Source organism: Gymnoscopelus braueri, assembly GCF_963280865.1.
Source record: "Gymnoscopelus braueri genome assembly, chromosome: 17".
NCBI classification, from domain to species: domain Eukaryota; kingdom Metazoa; phylum Chordata; class Actinopteri; order Myctophiformes; family Myctophidae; genus Gymnoscopelus; species Gymnoscopelus braueri.
This window is the reverse complement of record NC_137617.1, coordinates 42,910,731-42,932,911: the sequence shown is the minus strand read 5'-3', so window position 1 is coordinate 42,932,911 and position 22,181 is coordinate 42,910,731. Positions and strand designations below refer to the sequence as shown.

General features: G+C 43.0%; 1 protein-coding gene across 1 annotated transcript; it reads left to right on the top strand.

Moving 5' to 3' along the window:
* Positions 1 to 3,244: 3,244 nt before the first annotated feature.
* On the top strand, positions 3,245 to 12,645 carry tekt3 (tektin 3; the record flags this gene model as incomplete). The annotated part of the gene is made up of 8 exons (XM_080455120.1): positions 3,245 to 3,374; positions 4,278 to 4,879; positions 8,480 to 8,563; positions 8,918 to 8,988; positions 9,167 to 9,310; positions 10,288 to 10,510; positions 11,495 to 11,649; positions 12,429 to 12,645. The coding sequence occupies exons 2-8, from the start codon at positions 4,307 to 4,309 to the stop codon at positions 12,643 to 12,645; spliced, it is 1,467 nt and encodes a 488-aa protein (XP_080311246.1). The 5' UTR covers positions 3,245 to 3,374; positions 4,278 to 4,306.
* Between the last annotated feature and the right edge of the window lie 9,536 nt (positions 12,646 to 22,181).

Here is a 22,181-nt window from a genome sequence, read left to right as displayed (position 1 = left end):
ATGTCTCACCTAGACACAGGATCTGACATGAATTTTGACCTGATGGTCAAGATTACATTTATCCCCAGAGCAAGCAGGCAGGCTCTATTAGCTCAATGGTATAAAAAAGGGGAAAAAAGATAGAAAAACTCTGCACTTGCGCAGGAAACCAGGTTCAAATCCGGTGTAGAAGAGGAAAGTTACATAGTGTAGCTTTAAATCGGTAACAAAATCTTGACCATAGTGTGGGAAAAACCTATACAGAGAAAATAATAAGGTTTATATCGTTACGTACACAATGTGCACAAAAGGTTAAGAAGGCCTTTGTGTCATGTTATTATTTCAGCTCTCTCTGTCCAAACTTGTGGAAGTGGAAGGCTAATTTCCTCCACTTCCTCCATACTGGATGTCACACACAATGGCACAGTGCCAGTGGGTACAATATGGCTTCTGTCAGTGGCAACATGTGTGGGAAAGGGGGCAAGGTTAACATGGCAAATCATTGTCAATTGCTAACCACTTTGAACCCCAGCATCCACATTCTGGGGGGACCATTAGCCAACAATACAGATAGTTGTGTTGTGATGGGTTGTGAGCTTGTAGATCGGCTATTTTTGCAAGTACAGTTGCCCATCAGTACATGTTTTACTGAGAATAGAGGGTTTAAGCTGAAGACAGTTGTTACATCCAACATCATATCATCAAGATACAAAGACCCTAAGGAAGGACTTCAGATTGCACACGTTTCACGATTTTTCAAAAATAGCAGATCTACAAGCTCATGGTGGTACTTGGTGCTGTGCTATGAGCTTGTATATCTGCTATTTTTGAATAGCCAAATAAATCTAAAAATGACACAGATGCGTTCCCGGTCTTAATGGGTTAAAAGAGGACTGGGTTGTGGCCCCCCCAGGTAAGTTTGAAAGGCAGTTGAAAGACTTGAACAATCTTGTGGGAATGGGGTCAAGAGAGAAGAGACTGCAGACTGCATTCAGGTACTGGCAGCATAGCATAGCATAGTGGGATACGTTTCCCTCCCCGTGACACATCACTGGCATGCTAGTCTGAACGACCAGGGAGGAAATGATTTACTTCTATATCTGATTGACTGTATCTCTCCTCACCTGTTGCAACCAGAGCGATGCCAAGGCGAGGCTTGCATGCCAGCTCTGTGCGAGCGCCAGGTAGAATAATACTGACAATACAAGATCAAGTTTTACATAACTCATATATCAAACAAAATGAAGTAATATAATGTCAAGAAACATTTGATTTAATACTCAAAGGCAGGGCCTGGGAACCAGCTGCCTGCTCACCATCTCAGTTTGCAGACAAGACAGAATATAAACCAAGTACAGGAGCCTATTTGCAGTGGTGGAAAAAGTACTCAAATAGTAAAAACTTTGCACACAAACACTCCCAGTAAGCCAAGGAAGAACATTCACCCCAGATAACATTTTTAAGAAATAGAGAAAATAGCAGATCTACAAGCTCAATAGGCACCACAATGTGACACGTTGTGAGCTTGTAGAACGACTATTTTTGCCATGCGACACTGTCATATGATGAATTGATTGATTGATTGAATACTTTATTAACAGTTTGCAAAGACAAGCACAGGGAAGTACAGTTCAATACATGGTCTGTTAAGAGGATTTTAAACCCAAGACAGCACTATGGCTTGTTTCCATTGGGGTCCTTTGTACTCAATTCATCGGGAAAAAATCGACGAAGCGTATATAATAGGGCTTAAGTGGTTAAGATTCACTATTGTGAACATGGGATTGACAAGTTGTCCTAGTGTATGTCTGTAACTGAGGGTCCTTGACATGAACAGATTAGGAGAAAGCCTGACATACATGCCAGATAATTAGCGCATTTGTTTTGTTCCCGGACAAAATTATGTGACACAAACAAAGACTAAGCCGTGGCTACTGTTAGGCAGCAGCGAGCGGAAGTAGAGCTATCGCCTGTCAGACCCAAACCCCTGCAGAACAGATTAGTTGAAAATGATCCTCATTTCCAGAAGGTATACGGTAACACGACACAGATTATCATTCTGTGGCACAATTGTGTGGTCCCTTCCTGTGCCATGAATCATTGAGCAGGAGACTGTAAGCCCATACGTGCAGGTAGTTATCTCTGGGTGAGGGCTGGCTATCTGATGAGACCCGCTCAACTCAAAACAACGCGCTCAGATTCAGTGGTGGAAAGTAACTGAGTACATTTACTCAAGTATTTTTACTCAAGGATTTTTATACATTTGAAAACTTGTGAAATGGGACCTTCTGCATATTGAGCACTTTTACTTTTGGTGCTTTAAGTATATTTTGATGCCAGTACTTTTGTATTTTTACTCAAGTATATTTTGAATACCAAACTTGTACTTGTAACAGACTATCTCTACAATGGGGTATTGATACTTTTACTTAAGTAAAACATTTGAGTACTTCTTCCATCACTGTTGGACGGTCAGCCCTTTCAGTTTTGACCTGTGCAGGTCAGTGAAGTTGATTGCCAAGATAGAACAATGTGGAGGAGGAGTGAGTGTGTTCACCTGATTGCTCTGTCCCAGGCAGTGTCATGGATCTGTAACACAGAACCAAGACACTGCCTGTATTGCTCTCTCAAGCTGAACGCATCACCACAAAGCCAAAACTCTCCCCTGGCAAAAGAATTGCAAAAGTAACGTTCCAGAGACAGAGTCAGAGACACAGACAGACAGGCAGACAAACAGACAGACAGCTTAAGAGTTCAGTGGGTTGTAATGAGATGGGTTAGTTGAGGAAGAACAGTCCGAAGCTGTAAGTGGACTTATGTAAGAGACTGTTTCGTCATATTGCAGGTATGGTAATGTGTCGATGATTCAGTCATTAATCCATATCTCCTGTCAAGACTGGATTAAAAATCAATCAATAACAGGAAATCTAAGAAATTCATCTCTCTCTCTCTCTCTCCCCCCTCCTCTGTCTCACAGACAAGTACACACAAACCGTAAAAGCCATAGCAACAACTCAATCCATCTAAATGACAAAGTTGGAAATCCTGTGTATTTACGATACAAAGCCTTAACACCTGCACAACAACTTTTATCTGTTAATCTCATCAGTATAGCACTTTCTTGCTCCTGCTCTCACGGTAAGTTCGGTAACCATTAGCAACACTGTTTCTGTGTCAACAGTAAAGTCAGGAGGACAGCCCCAGCTGTTGCAACTATTGGCTCTCTGTAAGCAGCCATTGGCCAGCTCCACCTAAGTGAATGGATGGCTTGCTTCTATCAATAATGCATGTTAGTTTATCTTTGGTGCATTCTTAAGTTCATTTCTACGCGGGCGCCTGCCGAGAGGACAGCCTGATTACAGCTCGGACGCTGGAAGAGGTGGAAAACGTTTTTAGTGAGTAATACCACTTTTTAATCACTGTTTGGAGAATGATTATTGGTAACATTACTACATTGAATTGAATAAACTAGGATAGATGCAGCAAGGTAGTTAATGATCTTATTCCACAGACAGATCAGAAAAAGCTCAGCTAATGTCTCACTGAACCTGTAATAAAAGGAATAAAGAAATTCACCTTAACATTTTTCACGAGATACATGCGTGCCTGTAACTCATAATTCTGATAACTTTTAGGCCTTTGTGTGTTCTGCTCAAATAGAGTTCAGTTGTTTTATGAACGCTGTTACCGCATTCTTGAAAGCATCTACGTCTGTATCTCTTCTCTTCCTTAAAGCTACATATTTGGTATGAAAAATGTCTACTAGGTTTCGTGCTTGAGTTTCCTTAGCACAACATCTGTGCATTACACATTTTCTGTGTTGATGAACCTTGTGCTACAGTAATTCTTACTTCAAATGTGTTAATGACATTAACAAAACTGGGTCGACAAAGACTGCTGTTTTTGTTGCGAACCAAATCTGCTAACAATAGACCTTGATAATGTGCAACGTTTCGGTCACTGATGACCTTCTTCAGGCATGAAGAAGGTCATCAGTGATCGTTGCTTCTCCTTCAATGAATCTACTCCTGTACCGTGCAGTTTGGCAGTGTGCGGGCATATTATTTTATTATTGATGATCACTGGTTTGCCTACTCTTAAGCTTTTATTCTAGGTGTTCGGAAGTTTTTCTCAAAAATTATCATTTAGCACAAGTGCAAAAATGGTCGGGGGGGGGTTGACATTTTAACTAAATTTGGAAATGTTATAGTTGAGAACCTCTGCTCTAATAAAGCAGGAATGTAAGACATTACAGCACAACTGCTGAGTGAAATAATCTTGTTTTATCATATTTAAAGCGGCAGGTACACGCTGAGTGGAGTCTGAAATGGAGCTGATGGGGTCCACTATGACGGCCACCTACGCCCGTCCCAGAACCAGCCACTTCCTCCCCGCCATCTCTACCATGGCGTCTAGCTACCGCAGCACCCAGCCTCCCTTGGCCATGAACGCCGGCGGCAGCCAATGGAGGACCAACAACGGATACTTCAGGGCCAGCAGTGCCGTCCCTTCCATCGCCGCCGCGCCGAGGGAGAACATGGAGATGGCCCGCGCCAAGACCATGTTCTACCCGTCCAACCGGACCATGCTGAACACCCGCTACACGCCCGACGACTGGTTCAAGTCCAACAACAGCAACTACCGCGAGTCGGAGTCGTCGCGGAACAGCGCCGAGCGGCTGCGGAGGGACACCATCAGGCTCATGCAGGACAAGGAGCAGCTGACCCGACGCAGCCAGGAGAACACCAGCAAGAACATCGGAGAGCGCCTCACCGACATCACCTTCTGGAGGTCCGAGCTCCACCACGAGATCGACAACATGGTGACCGAGATAGCGGCCCTCTCTGAGGTCAAAAGGAGGCTGGAGAGGGCCCTGGCCGAGACCGAGGGACCCTTGCAGGTATAGAGAGACCTTTGCACTGGGGGTGTGGGCCGGAGGGGGGAGGGTTGAGTCTTTCAGCAAATGTGATCTAAGCAGGGGACAATGATGTAAAGTAACTATAAGTACATTTCCTCAAGTAATGTACTTAAGTACAATTCCGAGGTACTTTTACTTCTACTCCACTAGGCAAACATTGCACTTTTACTCCACTACAATTATTTGAAAACTTTAGTTACTAGTTACTTTGCAGATATAAATTATTACGTAATAAAACATACATTAACCACTTTAGCCCTATTTTATACCTCGCATCGCGACGCATTGTGAGGTTGTAGATCTGCTATTTTCAAACATTTTAGTACTTTTACTTTTGATACTTTAAGTACATTTTGATACCAATACTTTTGTACTTTGACTCAAGTAAATTTCTTATTCCGGACTTTTACTTGTAACAGAGTGCTTCTACATTGCAGTATTGATACTTTTATTTAAGTAAAACATTTACTACATACACTTTTTCCACCACTGGCAGGGGATGACAATGATACATTAAAAGGCGTATAGACTACAGACGTGTCAGCACACATAATTATGCTATCTAGTGACACCCTTACAATTAATTTCTGCTGTCGGTATTATTCGGATGATTAATAATTCACAGAGCAGGATGGAACAGTCACTTAATCAGTTCATGAGCCACGCCGACCAAGCAATAATGTGCAATCAAGTCTAACCAATCACATTCACGAGGCCACAAACCCCAAAAGTCATGAAGACATTTAGCACCATGGACAGCGAACCACAGAACCACAACAAAAATAAATAAAAAGAATGGGCTAAAGCAGTGGACCCCTAAATTGATATACATTTGGCCGTGGACCCCCATCTGAAAATGTTTAGTGCCAGAGACCCCCAGAAGCAAAGAATTGAGTTAAAACTGTTCGCTTTAAAAAGTCTATTTAATCAAAGATATACACACATTTTCAAGATTTTTCAAAAATAGCAGATCTACAAGCTCACAAGCACTCGGTGCCACGCTATGAGCTTGTATATCTGCTATTTTTGAATAGCCAAAGCTAAGTGGTTAAAATGATTCGACCCTTGGTCCCCCCCTCCCCCCCCCCAACCACTGGTTGAGAACCACTGCAGTAGTGGAAGAAGTTTTTTACTTAAGTTAAAGTATCAATGGAAAGAATTTAGTGTATTCAGGTTTTCTTTCCATGCAGCCAGACTATTGATTTCACTAAGACATTATGTGAAATGAGGTCCACCCTCTCTAGTTGAAGGTCTGTGTGCTGAAATCACCTGGTGTACTGTGGATGCTGACCTACATGGTACATTATTGAACACTATTGCCGACACTAAACGGTCCTTCGCAGCTCTTAAAAGACGAAGGGGGCCTTCATTCACCCATCCTCTTCATTAGGTGACGTTATGCCCTACTCAGGTAACCAGACAGCCTTCCACAGAGAGCACCAGCATTGTAGTCCAGACTGTCACCAGGGACATGCTGGTGACTTAGTATGTTGTTGAGGATTCAGGAAGATGCATGATCGGACACAGAAAAGGCTGTTTTCCGTGCTTTAAAAAACGGAATGCCCAGAGTTTTTGAGTCTGGAAATGGAATAATGACCCAATCAGGAAATTTGGTCATTATTCCAAAATCTAAACTAAACATTGGAAAATGATTGCTAATGTAAAGTATGTGTGAGGTAGAACATGCAACAATACCAGTATGGTCCAGCAAGACCAAGACCAAGATCATGTGAAATATGAATTGTAAAATAGTGCAGCTGTAATTTTAAACTTTAATGTCAAGTTTATGGACATAAAAGAGTAGATGAAATTGTTTCACGTAATAACTTACACAAATTTCAATTCAAAAGATAATCATAAGAAATGTGAAAATGTCAAATGACAAAATTATCTCTTGTGCACGTAAGAGACATCAAGTATGTATTAAATGAGTGGGAAAGGAGTAATCACAGTCATATATATTTACAGTCATATACACATGGTGACAGTGCCAATGTGACGGCCTGTATCGCCCAAGACCCACATGGTGACAGGGCTCAGCGCCTGGTCAGCGCCTGTTGGCGCCTTTTCAGCAGTTCTTTCAGACATCTGTCTATTTTATTGGTCTATTAACTCCAAGAAAAGACCCAGACAACATGTGTTCACGACCCAAGAGGTCACCGAGGTCAGAGGTCAGGGCCCACTGGCCTCCAGAGACCCTGGAAAGCACTAAGCCTACTGACTGGTCACTCGCTCTCTCTCTCTCTCCCAGAGTGCTTTGCAGCATTAGAGGTAGAGTCAGCTGGATCTGTTTGCAGATCTCGTGACATGCAGTGGTGTAAAGTAACTAAGTACATTTACTCAAGTACTTATAAGTACAATTATAATTATTATATAAGTATACATGATGTGATACGATGAGCATCACGGTGAAAGCCAAACTGGACAGGGCAGGGCAGGTATAGACTGTCAGAAGCTGTGTGTCATGTGGCCTGGCAATGCCAAATGCCTGGAGGTATTTGCAGTGGTGTAAAGTAACTAAGTACATTTACTCAAGTACTGTACAATGTTGTGGTATTTCTTTGCTTTACTGGAGTATTTCCAGTTTTCAGTACTTTTACTTCTACTCAACTACATCTCAGAGGCAAATATTATACTTTTACACCACTACAATTATTTGAAAACTGTAGTTAATTACTTTGTAGATTTTGATTATTATTACAAAACCACTTCAGCCCTATATACATTTAGGCCATTTTCAAAAGATTGCTATACATTATTCAAGTACATTTTGATACCAATACTTTTGGACTTTTACTCAAGTAGATTTTGAATACCAGACTTTTACTTGTAACAGTATTTCTACATTGCAGTATTGATACTTTTACTTAAGTAACAAATTTGAGTACTTTTTCCACCACTGACATGGACAACACTCTAGACTAGGATGGCGGGAGGTGTTCTCAGGGATATCAAAAGTGAACTGAAACTGGAGAATAGAAGTGAAGAGTCAAGCCAACTAGGGCAAACATGAGCAACAGTTCAAACTCAAGCGGGAAGCTCCCGCTTTGAAAAATGAAGCCTGTGTAGAAGTGACTTAGACCTGCATGCTCACTTAATAGGCCAGCAGGGGGCGACTCCACTGTTTGCAAAAAATAAGCTACCCGACTTCTCACATGATTTATTTATTCAGCAAATACTTTCTAATGGGTTCATGTTCTCCATTGCTAGTTTTAAATCTTCAATACAACATGATGTTGTGATTGACAAGTCACAACCACGGCATTGAGGATATGAGGCATATTAATGCGTACATCCACCTTCTAGTCCAAATATGATTACTTCTGGCTGCTAATATCCATGATGGTGATAGTCAAATACCAAGATGGTGACGGTAAAAAAATGCCAAACTCAATTAAGGCTTCAAAACACAAACCAATGGGTATAACGTCACGGTTCACTGCGACCAATTTTTAACAGTCTATGAATGTTCAAAACACAGCAAATCAAATCAAGAGTGGACTAAGCCATTAAAAAATTTGGGTTTCAAGTGTTTTTTTAACCTCTCTTTAACCTCTTTTGCCACAATTTCTTTGTCAACAGGTGGCCCAAGAGTGTCTCTACCACAGAGAGAGGCGGATGTTCATCGATCTGGTGCACGATGGCGTGGAGAAAGACCTCATCAGGGTAATGCCGAAGCATCGGTGCAATGCAGTGATTCTCAAACTTGTTTATTTCCCCCAGTTTGATATGCATTATTAGGGCCCACAGACCCCCATAACTCAGAGAGTGTACAAATGGAACCATATGGACACATAATATGGGTCCATTCGGTTCCATTTGTACACTCTTGGAGTTACAAACCTATTACCTATTATTTAGCTGGGGGACCCTCTAGAAACCCCTCAAGGACCCCTGGGGGACTTTGAGAACCACTGGTGTAATGTACTGTTACAGTAGGTGATGGTGAGCTCATCTTTAGATAACACTGCATGCCCTGCCCCCCCCCCCCCCCCCCCCTCCCCCTTGTGCTGGAGGTAGGAAGTGGAAGTCATCAAGTCCTGCCAGGAGAGGATGAGACGTCATCTAGACAGAGCTATTGCTCAGCTGGCGTGAGTGTATACATTTATATCTACAGTATTATTGTATTAGCAGGTACAACAGGTACCTTTTCATGCCCCCCCCCATTCCAAAGTCTAGTGGAGTGCAGTGGAGTTGAATGGTAAATATTTTTACAAATGTATTTTAGCACCAACATTGATTATGACCGCTGTGTGTGGGTTAACTCAGGTCAAACCGAGCGGCGCAGCACGAGCTGGAGAGAGACCTGAGTGACAAAGTGTCGGCTCACAGGATCGACAACAGGTGTCATCATCTGAGGAACTCTTCAGACGGGATTAGCTACTACAGAGGCATCGACAGACTAGACCCCTCGTAAGTTTGCCGCTAAACCACTTAAACCCGACCAGAGCCCTCAAGAGTCTATACTAGGCCCAATCTTTTTTCAGCTCTACATTTCTTTGCCTAAAATACCAGATCTAAAAGCTCACAATGCATTGCAGCACATTGTGTGCTCACTGAGTGTTTGCCTATTTTCACCTCTGACATAGCCAGAAAAGCAATGTAACTTTAGGATGATGTCTTCTTGTAGGACAACTCAGGAGTTATGTCCATCATGGGTTCCTACTGAAGATTGGCAATACTTTGGTTTGCATTGAGTTTTGGATAAATTACGGAACTAGAGTAGCACACAAAGGCTTATTATATTCACATGTTTGCACACGCTCAACTAATATAAATGAATGTTGGAGTGAAGGACTACAAACAATGACCGAATTGTAAAGGAAATGGGAGTATTTTCTCATTATTGTTCAACATCTTATGCATCAGATGGAGCTTGTCTGAACCCCCCCCCCCCCTCTTGCAAAAAAAACAAACACTTAAAACCGGGAAAGCATCTGTGTCATTTTAGATTTTATTGTCGGCTATTCAACACTATTGAATTCAAGAATAGCAGTTATACAAGCTTACAGCGTGTCACTTTGTGTCGCACTGCGAGCTTGTACATCTGCTATTTTTGTTACAAAATACAAAATAAATTAAGAAAACGTTTGAGAACTACTGATTTAGAAGGCATTTGTAGAATCGGCCTCATGCAGGTCTTTATGGGCTAAACCTGTAAACCTGTGATACCCAATAAAAACCCAATAAACTTATTCTGATTCTGATCAATTGATCTTACACTCTGGACCCTGCTGGTTAAAGCGGAAAATCTAACATAAATCTAGTCCTTGCAAATGTTCTAATACAGCGGGATCAGTATGAATTTATATCATCTCTCTGTCTGTCTGCTTCTCTGTCTATCTCTGTCTCTCTTTGTATATCTCTCTCTCTCTCTCTCTCTCTGTCAGGCTGTCTCTGCCAGACTCCTGGTCCAAGTTCACGGATGACAACATCCTGCTGTCGCAGAGCGAGCGGGCGGCCTCCCACAATCTTCGGAACGAGATCGAGATCCTCCTGAACGCCACGTCCAACGAGATGTGGAACCAGTTCAACAACGTCAACGTGTCCTTCACCAACCGCATATCGGAAACCGCCGACGCCAAGAACAGCCTGCAGACCCACCTGGCCAAGGTGACTGACTGTCCTTTTGAGCTTTTTAGCCAGAAGCTCATCATGGCCTCATTCATATCGTTGGACCTTGTTGTTGTTTTTGGTGGTCATTTAGGTGGAAACCTTCACTGAACCTCTGCCAATGGCTAAGTAGATTTTCTGTTTAATGGGAGATCATGTGAGAGTTTCTGGAATTGTTCCTCGCTACTTTATACCCCCCCAACCCCCGCCCCAACAACACTGCACGCCCACCCACCCCAAACATACCGCTGCTATTATTAGGCACCCTCCACCCTAATTGCGTTATACAGATCGAGTCATGCACACTAACCCAGAAACATTGTTAACTGTTGGGACACTCCTGGCAAAAAGAATGGACCCAAAATAGCTCCTTTATTGTTTTGCTCTATCTCTTGTACACTGGATCCCATTGTTATGAGGGGTTAAATATTGTGCATGGGCCATGGCCACAGGCTGAGTCTACATCAGCTGTTGCTGGATGGACTTATCAGCAGTGACAGTTGTGATGTGAGACACACCATCTTTAATAAGCCTCAGTCACTAAGGAGTTCTAAAGGAGCGCTGCTCATTCTCTGGAATTGCATTACATCCAATGTGTTTGGAAAGAGGAGGCCATTGTGTTACAGTGTGCGTGTGTGAGTGTCTACCTACAGTGTTTTCAGGCCAAAAACGTAAGTGAGGTGGCAGTACCGGCAGATTTAAGGTTTATTATGTCCCCCAACCCCAAGACCCCATAGTTTTTGATTCATGTAGAAAATAAGGTCTGTGGTTGATATGGAACTTAACAACTAAGAGGAAAGAATCCTCACCATAAGGCAAAGCTACGAAAGAAATACATCTTTCCAAACATATGAACATCATCTGATTCTACAGCTGATCTGCAGTCAGCATCATGAGTGATGATTCACAACAACAACAGTATGGGTCAGATGTCAGTCAATGACTGACATCTGACTGACATACTGCTTACTTCCTCTCATCCAGACCCTGCAGGAGATCTTCCAGACAGAGATGCTGATAGAGTCTCTGAACAAGGCCCTGCGGGACAAAGAGTGTCCACTGAAGGTGGCTCAGACCAGGCTGGAGGAACGGACCCGCAGGCCCAACGTGGAGCTCTGCAGGGACAACCCACACCACAGGTGTGTCAGCTGTTATTGCATAAGATATACACTTTTTTTTGTTGTTGTTCCATTAGTACACTCTCTGGGTTAGAAACATGTAAGGTTCCTATAACTTTCATCATTTAGCTGGGGACCTCCTGGAACCCATTCAAGGACCCCCAGAATAGGGATGGTAGTTAATAAAACATCAACTGATGCACAAACTGAGATACATCATTGGTGTTGTTTCCTGGAGTCACTGGGTGTTTGGGGTCTTGCAACAGACACCCTCCTCCAGGCGACCCGACCGAGGCTGATCAGACCCCGGCCTGTGTCCAAGTGGCATGCTACTGCCCCACTGTCTCTTGGCGGTAGTTAGAGAAAGTGCTAATTGTGGGTTAGGGTTAGCCTGGCACTAGCCAAACAGAGAACGTGGATCCACTCACACGTGGCAGTATGTGAGTGGATGCATCAGTCCGGCCAATGCCAGGCCAGGTTAGGTGAGATGTTGCAGCTGGTGTTGGTGTGCGTGTGCGTGTGTGTGTGTATGTGTATGTGTATGTGTATGTGTATGTGTGTGTGTACAAATATTGGCTCTAGGCACTGTGGGTTGCCTCAGGGCCTGGCTCATAGGGTTCATGTGGTTAAGACATGGCTTCAAATTATCGACACAAGATTCCATAGTTTCTCCTGAACCAATAGACATTCCTGATCTTTCTAGTGTCACTGAAAGTGTCTTCCAGATGAAATAATTGGATAAAACAAGGCCCTCATAATAAGTGACCACCTCTGCCCTCTCTGTCCCCATGCACGTTCAGACTGGTGGGTGAAGTGCGTGAGATCGAGGACACCATCCACAGACTGCGGGACCGGCTGATGGAGGCGGAGAACGCCCTGCAGGTCCTGGTGAAGACCAAGATCACCCTGGAGCACGACCTGTCCGTCAAGGCCAACTCGCTCTTCCTGGACCAGGAGAAGTGCATGAGCATGAGGAAGAGCTTCCCCAGCACGCCACGCCTGGTGGGCTTCACCTAAGACCACCCAGTGAGCCACAGTCGGCTATTAGACCTCTGTCTAAAACCGGGCTATAACTGGTCTAAAAGTGAAAGTATTCTTAGCCTAGAGACGTTGATTAGCTGTTTTTTAAGCGTCTAGACGTCTATATTATAGAAGTAATTTCAACGGCTATAATATAGACGGTCTACATACTGTATACACACTTAAAAAACAGCTTTTGAGGGTTTCGGAATAGGGTTCACACAGGTGCTTGAAATATTTGAACATACTTGAATTTTAATGTTATTTTCCAAGATGAAAATGCTAGAAAATTGTTGAATTGGTGTAGGTAACAATTCTAATATATGTGCTACTGTACATGTATGCATTTATCTTTCAATATCCATCTACATCCTCACACAAAGTGTAGTAATGTACAAGAATAATGTGGCTTTTGAAATGGATAGTGCTTAATTAAAATTGTGGGGGAAAAAAATCACTGCACATTGAAGGTGATTGAAAGATGCTCGTACTGTAAATGTGACTTATTTCAGAACCTGAATTCTATACTTTGGAGGTTAATGACGAACATTACATACAAATGAATGAACATACTTGAATTGACCACATTGCTGTTGGTATCAACATCCAAGTGAAAATAAACCACAGATTAGATCAGTTATGAATGCTACTCAAATGTACTCATAGATTAATGTATGTTTTTTTACCAATGTATTCTACATTATTCATCGAGGAAATGTAACTGTTCATTTGGTGTTGTTACGGATATATATTTCAAAGTCTTTAATCAACAACTAACATCAGTGGAGGCCTCCGAAAATGGCCCCACAGTAACTGCCTGTGCATGCAGATAAAACAAAACTATAAAACGGTTCCCTTTCCTATCCAAGTAAGGACATTTTGCATGGTAGCCTACTGTAGTTTAAATAAACTGCATAGTAGTAAATATTACCACTGAATATGAATAATTGTGCTGGGAATCAAGAGTGTTTACACTTGAAACCAACACATTCAGGGCCCGATTCATCACTGATGCTTAAACGCAGTACAGCCCTCATAACAAGCATGTGATCTCCTAGCTCTATCATCCTACTGGTCTACAAGTTGATGGAATCATGTGTTGACAGCTTTCTATCAAAAAGTGTTGAAAACGTACTTTAAGGGGTCAAAGGTGAAAGGCTAGTGTCAATATTAGCTTTGACTTAATCACGAGCAAACACTAGCTTTATCCCTGGTATTTTAGTCAATGGGGATAAAAATAACCTTTCCCAGAACCAGTATTCTGCAATCGTAACCGTATGGTATATAAACAGTTGACTTACAAGACTAAACGGAAACGGTTCCAAATTTGATGGAACCAATTCCGGTTCCTCAATGTTGGTTCCGGATCTCAACCCTAAGTGCGACGCCTTGTGAGCTTGTAGATGTACAGTAGATGCTATAATTTCTACACGTCAGCACCGCCGCACGACAGAGTACAAATCAGCCTGTCCCCCCCAACACCATGTACAGCTGTGTTGTGTCTTCTGTTCTGTAAGTAGCTCGTCCATCCCCATAGTATTCTGTGTTTGCTTGAGGTTACATGGGGATGGAGGGGAGGGGGGGGGGGGCTCATCCCCAAGTGGGCCCTGGGCCAGTGAAATACAAACATCAGGCCTGGCAGTAGCAGATGTGACAGCAAGCCTTCAAACAAACACCCTGAATTAGCTCCTGCGACACTGGAGAGCAAGACAAACACATACTTACACACACACACACACACACACACGGCACGGGACACATTCACGCACACACACACACACACACACACACACACACACACGCGTCTTTGATAGCTTAATTTGCACAGATCTGTCAGCGTTTAACTGACCCGAGCGTCACCTTTGTTGAGCGCTGACATGTAAAGCGGGGGGACGCGCACTGGGGGGCTTTCAAGTGTGAAGTCAAGGGTTCAGATTTAACAGATGCTCTTTGCCTTGAGCTTACACTGACTGGGTTCTTGGGGAGCGACACACAACTTTTCTTCTTTCTTTTTTTTACAGCTATGACACATCCATTCACTGCATTTTTACCTAAAGAAGAGTTGTACAATCTGCATCATTAATGCAACCCCACACCCATCCTTAAAGGCCTACATTAATCATTTCTTTGTCAGGCCCATTCTGTGCCATCCTATTGTCTCTTCATGTGACCGAGTCAGGAGGACAGTCTTATACAGTGTTTAACACCTTTACCGCCGGGCCCGTAGTTCTACGGGCCGTTAAATCCAACGGTTAAGCGCCGAGCCCGTAGTCCTACGGGCTGCGGTCTTTTCGCGCATGCGCGGTCCGGGTGCACTTTCGGAATTTTTTTGATCCACTTCCGTTTCCGGTTTGATGACAGGAAATAGAATTATTTGGGATCCGGTTTCGACGATCACGCCCGCTCCCATTCTACAGACGAAACTGAAACTCAATTCTCTTCCTGTAGTTTTTTCTCCTCGCATTTCACTGTTTAACGTAATCCGCTCTAACTACAGTCATGGAAGTCCGTTTGACATGCGGTCTTCACTGGGAGATACAGGGAGATCTCGCGGATGTAAACAGACCGTTCACGGCTCAATCTTAAGGATTTTAACAAGATCTATGGCGACATGAAAAAAACAAAAAAACAACAAAAACACCTTGGCACTGGTGAGTACATTATGAGATTAACCTCTGGCGGTGGATGTGTTAATGCATGGCTGGTGCACACACCAAAGTCCACACACTCAAGTATGTATGGAGAGCATTGATTTTCATTAAACAAACTATACGCACCCTCTTGAGTGGGTCCCGACCCACTGTTTGGGAAACAGTGCTCTACGGTGACCCGACATCCCGGTTTGTCAGGGATTATCCTACTTTCAAGCTGTTGAAATACAAATTCTTGTTGTCAGCACTTACATGCTTATCATGTTCTGTTTTGTAGAAAGGTGCAGTCATAGGTGTGCTCAAAGTGAAAATAATCGCCCCCATCTGGATTAAAATAAATACATGTGCGCATATACTGTAAGTACATGAATGACATGTACGTGTATGCATCTGTTCATTTCAGGGTCATGGTTTGTGTTTGAAAATATGGTCACCCCTTGTGTTGTCGTAAGGAAGGGTTAGCAAGCAGCATCAGTCTAACCCGGGAGGGAACCTCACCTCAAATGCTCTGCATATCTCCATCTCAGTCCCACACGCTGTACACACTGGTAAGACAAGAAAAATGATAACAAACCAGAGCAAACATAGGATCAGATGCCTGAGAGGAGGGTGGGGGTGTGGACTGTATAAAGATAGAACTCTTATCGCAGGTGAGATTCCTGCCTTTCATGTGTGTGTGTGACGTGTGTGTGTGTGTGTGTGTGTGTGTGTGCGCCCGTGTGTGAAACTTGCACTTTGACTCAGGCGTAACATTTTACAGTTGTATGCAAAGTCATGTTTGTTCCGGACACACACACACACACACACACACACACACACACACACACACACACACACACACACACACACACACACACACACACACACACACACACACACACACACACACACACACACAGTTGTTGTGCAAACACCTTAAAGCGATTGACTGCGACCTGTCCCAGAACAAATACATGGGAGGAAGAGGCTCTGCCCTGGAAGGCTTTTGAGTGTGCATATGTGTGCGCGCGTGCGTGTCTCTGTGTGTGTGTGTGTGTGTGTGTGTGTGTGTGTGTGTGTGTGTGTGTGTGTGTGTGTGTGTGTGTGTGTGTGTGTGTGTGTGTGTGTGTGTGTGTGTGTGTGTGTCAGTATTGTGGACACAGGCCCCTGTTGTCTACCTTAGATCATAAGACTCCCTTCTTTCATCACTTCCAAATTAAACACATTGACAGACGCCAATCAAATGAGGCTTTACCCCCTCTCTCTCCGTCTCCCTCTCTCCCCCCCTTAACCACATGAACCCAAACGGTCCTATTCGGGCTGAACATTTGGCAAAATAACAGATCTACAAGATCACAATGCGTTGCAATGTGCCATGTTGTGTGAGCATGTACATCAGCTGTTTTTGGCGAAGAGATTTGAGATGTAGAAGGGGGGAAAAAGGAGGGAGGCTTGTATACAACCTCTGGTCAACAAAGTATGTAGAGTTTAAGCGATACATTTTTCTATCCTTGGACAAGATGCATTGCGTGTGTGTGTGTGTGTGTGTGTGTGTGTGTGTGTGTGTGTGTGTGTGTGTGTGTGTGTGTGCGCGCGCGCGCGCACAATCCAAAAAGAGTTCTCATTTGCAGATAGTTAGAGGCCTCTCTCTGGGGGCGGACGCAAATAGACCCCCCCCCTAAAAACCGCCTCCCCCCACCCCTCTGCATACAGGGAATGTACTCTGGAATTCTCCCCACAGTCCAAGCATATCTGCTAGTTTATTTTTATCCCAATCTCTCGTTATAGATGCCCTGTGGCCCCCCATGTATTTGATGTCTTTTCGACAGGCCATTCTAAAGAGCCGATGGCATGCTGCTCAGTGAAGACCCTGCAAAACGCTGTGGTATATTGACACACAATGTCAACTCTCTCACCCAAACACGTGGCTGACGTTCTAATTGCACTCTAATCCGTATTGCACTTGGCTCGGTTTTACTTTCCCATTCGCCCATCTCCCCTTTGAGTACTATAAACCTGAAGTGCCTGTCTGCGATCTGTCCAGATCAGTTGGCACCAGTTAGACAAAAGCCATTAAACATCCTGGGTGCAAGCAGCATGGTCCCTTCTTTTCCCAAAACTAAAGCAAATAAGGTAATTGAAAAACACGTCATTATGGGGAAATGTCCCATTTGGTTCCCACACGAGGGGTGCTCATATATTAGCTGTGCAACAGTGTTTGCTCACTCAACAGTAAACAACCCAACATACAGTATAAGAGTATACAGGGTATCTGCACATCTCTAAAGTGACAATTTAAGGACTTTTAAGACCTTTTTAATACCAAATTGGCCAAATTTGTCAAACGTTATGTCAGAAAGAGGCAAACATTGTGAAAATTGCCGATCTACAAGCTCACAAATGCATCGCGAGGCGTGTGGTTCGGCTATTTATCTGTGGAACCGAGTCAAACTAAATGTAATGCCTACAATTCCAAGTGCTTGTCAGGGTGGGTTCAAATATGATTATTTTGGTGGGTCTCAGCCTGAAAAGTTTAACCCTTGCGATAAGGCATGCAATCCAGTTTGTGTAGCAGGTATCTGATGTCATTGTTCTAAGATGAGATAGTAGAAAACTCATGATGATTAACCAGCAGCAGTGTGAAGCAGCTGTAGCAACATTCAATTTGAAAAATATCTTGCTAAGGGACAGGTCGATTTTTAAAGAAGGGTACCCCTGGAGAAAATGTATGTGCCCTGATCTAAAATGCCATGACCCTCCCTTTGACTAAAAAAACAAATCAATGACCCTCCCCAAGTGATTAAAAAAAGAAGATTAACCCTCCCCGCCTATAGGAGTGTCACGATATATTGTCCCACGATATAGCCTATGGTGGTATTAAAATGTGACGATGGTATTGTCAAGATGTCATACTGTATTGTAATATTTTTTAAATTATTTGTCTTTTCTTTATTTTTTTTGACGGTGAAAGTTATAGGAGTTCTTACTTGCACAAATGTATTTATTTGTGTGTACAAAGCACTTTGTAATTGTTTTTTTAAAGTGCTTTATAATTGTTATTTTAAAACGAAAGATGATGGCCAATGTTGATGATACATGAGAAAAGAACATTAATAATGTATCATATCGATATCATATGCCCAACATCATGTATGTATCGTGAAATTAGTGTTATCTTGACACCCCTAACCCTCCCCATCAAATACAACATGACATTTAAAACTGATAATATGTCCGATGTTTTGCTTTCCACATTGATTAGAACATTACTGTAGTCAGTCTTGCTAAATGCACAGTGTAGTGTCTGTAGTGGTAGCAGAATGGACAGTGTTAAACTTACATGTGGGAAACCCATTGAATCCCATAATTATTAACTACAGTGACTACACTGTTGCCTACATCATGGGTTTTCAACTAGTGGTCCGTGGAGGTATTGCATGTGGTCCCTGACCATGCATTTAGTAATGTAGGAAAGTGAAGATTTGTATTATATTTTATCTTATCGATGGTGGATACTGTTAATGTGCATGACAACAGAAAGGAAATTCAACTCAAGGATGACAGTTTTACACACGCACACAGCGCAAAGTATATAAGGGAGGTTTTAGTACATCAAGGTAAATACAGGCTTTTATTTGATGTATGATAACGCATCAATGTTGTCAGTTACTGTCGGATGTCAAGAACTTCCACAGAAATGGGAGTTAGAATTTCAAGGGAAACTGAACCCGTTTACCTGGTTGAGTCATCATTAGTAGGAAATGTGCCCATATCAATCGCATGTGCTTGCTTGTACTTTTTCTCTGGAATTTGCAATTCGAAAATGGCCCCTGTCTAGGTCTTAACCCACCCCCTCCCTGATTTTTTTTCTCTTGTACATAGTTTTCACTCTCCATACCAGTAACCTGTAAGCTGATTGTATGACGTTCTGTATAGTAGTGTGTATATCTGTCTGTCTCTTATATGTCTGGTGTTACTGGATTTGACTCCTTTGTATCATTTGAAATAGAGAGGGGTCATTGACCACTGTTCTGCTGTACTAAAAAGGTATATAAAAAACTGACTATTTTATCAATTGAAAATTGCATGACCCTCCCTTGGATTCAAAGTAAAATTAGCTGACCCTCCCTTGTACTAAAATTATAAAGGCATGTCCCTCCCCTATTTTCCTCCAGGGACCCCCTTCTGTAAATTTCGACTGGTCCCTAATGAGGACTACTGGCAAAAGGATCGGCATCGACAAAGTAAAACAAGGGCACCCGCTGGCCTAGCGGTCCAGGCGCATACCACATATTGGCTCTAATGCTCGAATCCCGATCCTGACGACCTTTGCTGCCTGTCACTCCCCGTCTCTCTCTCCCCGTTTCCAGTCAATCTACTACTATAAATAAAGGCAGAAAAAAAAGAAAAAGGTTCCAGTTATCCAGCATATCAACAGTACAATGACTCATACTCAGCCATCTAAACATTTACCAACCTTATCATGGTTATTGGTTAATTTGTCGTGTCAGTTTAACTCTGAGACACTGGGTGAGTCAGAGTTTTAATTGTAAGTTAAACAAACAGCTCAGGGTTTTGCTGTACTGTGCAGTTTCAATTCCTAGTGGTACTGTACAGTAGGTGGCCAGTGACTTTGACCAGTTTCACTTTCAAAACCTTTGCATTATGCATGTCACACAAACAGAATGCGATGCGTTTCGTTGCTATAACAAGTTTGTTCATATAAAGTCCTATCCACAAATCCACCATTGAACTTCCACAATCCACATTATCAAAACCATTGGTATTGTGTGCTGGATTCGAACCGAATAGTTCACCTAAGAATTTAAAATAATTTGATGAGACGAGCAGCATCCAGTCATCAAATTATTGGCTTAGGAATGCGACAAAAAAAGAAAGAAAGAATCTCCATGAATTCAAGGTTTCATAGGATGTGTAATTGATAGAAAATAAGTCATTTGTTTGGTGAACTACTCCTTTAACTTAGCAGCCTGAAGGCCTCCATTTGAAGTGAATAGTAAACATTCATGGGAACCAAACGTTCTTCCCGGGTTTTGCTGAATCCCTGCCAAGCTCTGTTTTCTCAGCAGAGAGTCCATGGTCACTCTTTGTTGGGCCTCTCAGTGAAACGTTTGACTCACATTCGGAAGTGACAGAAATAAGTAATGGGCTATTAATGTTCTAGCCTGTATGTTTTCTGCCCAGATTTGCTGAAAATGGTGCAACGATGACACAATATATTTTTTTTTGTGTTAACCATACCCATCAATCATTTAGCTTCGGGAATGAAGACAGTTTCCTTTGTGGTAAAAAGAAAGAATGAAACAAAGTATATAGGCACGAGTAAAGGGCTTGATATAGTTAGTTGCTGGCATTGTTGTTGTTCAATGAAAATAACACGTCTACAAGCTCACAACACAGCAAAACCGTGACGCGCTGTGAGCTTATAGATCGGCTATTTTTGGTGCGCGACACCGACATGCAGCAAAGTATATACATCCAGCACGAGAGTCACTTTTGACAGTTAGAGGGAGGAAGCTGGCTGAGAGCAGATAACGTGACGTTCGCGCGGTTTGCCGTAACTGCCAGGGAGAGGATACAATGGGGGACTGTGGTGGCAGTGGGTAGGACCTACTGTACGGTATGTTATGTGTAACTGTTCCATTGACACGTTAATACCAGGAACAACCCCCACACGGCTTCTCCTCCTCAAACTGTCATTCATCTTCATTATCATCGCCGAGCATTCTGCGCATAACTGCTTCAACGATAAGCCGGAGCCTTCCAGCTTTTTTTACTAAGAGACAATCCATCCAGATCAATGGAGAGTGCATTAGAGCCCCTATAACAATGCACAGATGACTAAACTCACGGAGACAGGAGTCTGTGGTGGGTTGTTGTGTGGACTGGGGCGGAATTCCAGAACGATCCATATACCATCGATCTGTTTGGCTTTCTCACAGACAACCCCCCCCCACCACCACCACCACCCCCCTACACCAGTGTTGCCAGATTTTGAACCCTAAGTACAAGCTTGTAGATCTGCTATTTTCAAAACATCTTTGAAATATTTGGAATATTTTTGGAAAACATGAAATAACATTTAATATACACAAATCTTGTATGGGTCCAAATATATATCTTGTTCTGCTCAAAATATGTTCAGATGGGGGTCCACGGACAAATACATTTTAATTTGGGGGTCCTTGACGTAAAAAAAACTTTGGGAACCACTGGTTTAACCAACATTTAGGGAGGAAGCCCAAATAACTTTAGAAACAAGCCCCCGAAAATATGCAACCCGCAACCTCCAATATTTACAAAAGCGACTTTACAGAAAACACAAGCCCCAAAGTGGCTTATAATAAGCAGACTTGGCAACACTGGACAAAGAGGTGTGGACCAGAGCCATTCAAGGAGAGTTGCGTCACCTCCGTTCACTTCATCGGGCCAGGTCTTCTACAGAGCCTTCTATTGGCGAATAGTGACAAAGCCCTAAAACGGAAGTTTATGGAATGCACTGGAGTCTATGAGCGTTTGTCACTATTGTCAGTTTACAATGAACCACGTTACCGGTGCTGTTTCCGCCCCCTCATTGGCGGAACTCTCTAATACAAGGCTCTGGTGTGGACTAACACGGGTGGGGTGTAGTAGGTGGGTGGGGTGTAGTAGGCGGGTGGGGTGGGTGGCTTCGTGGTCAAGATATGCCATCGCGGGTTTTTCCGCTGAATCATATAGCGTGGGATGACGATGGTGACTTGTTGCGCTGCAGTCTTTTCTCTGCCTTGAGGCTGTGTTGTTTATTTATACTCCTCGTCACCAGGGAAGAGACAGGAAACTGGGTGCTTATGAGAAAGAAAAGGGAAGAGACTCGGGCCAATGGCGTCGTCACACACACACACA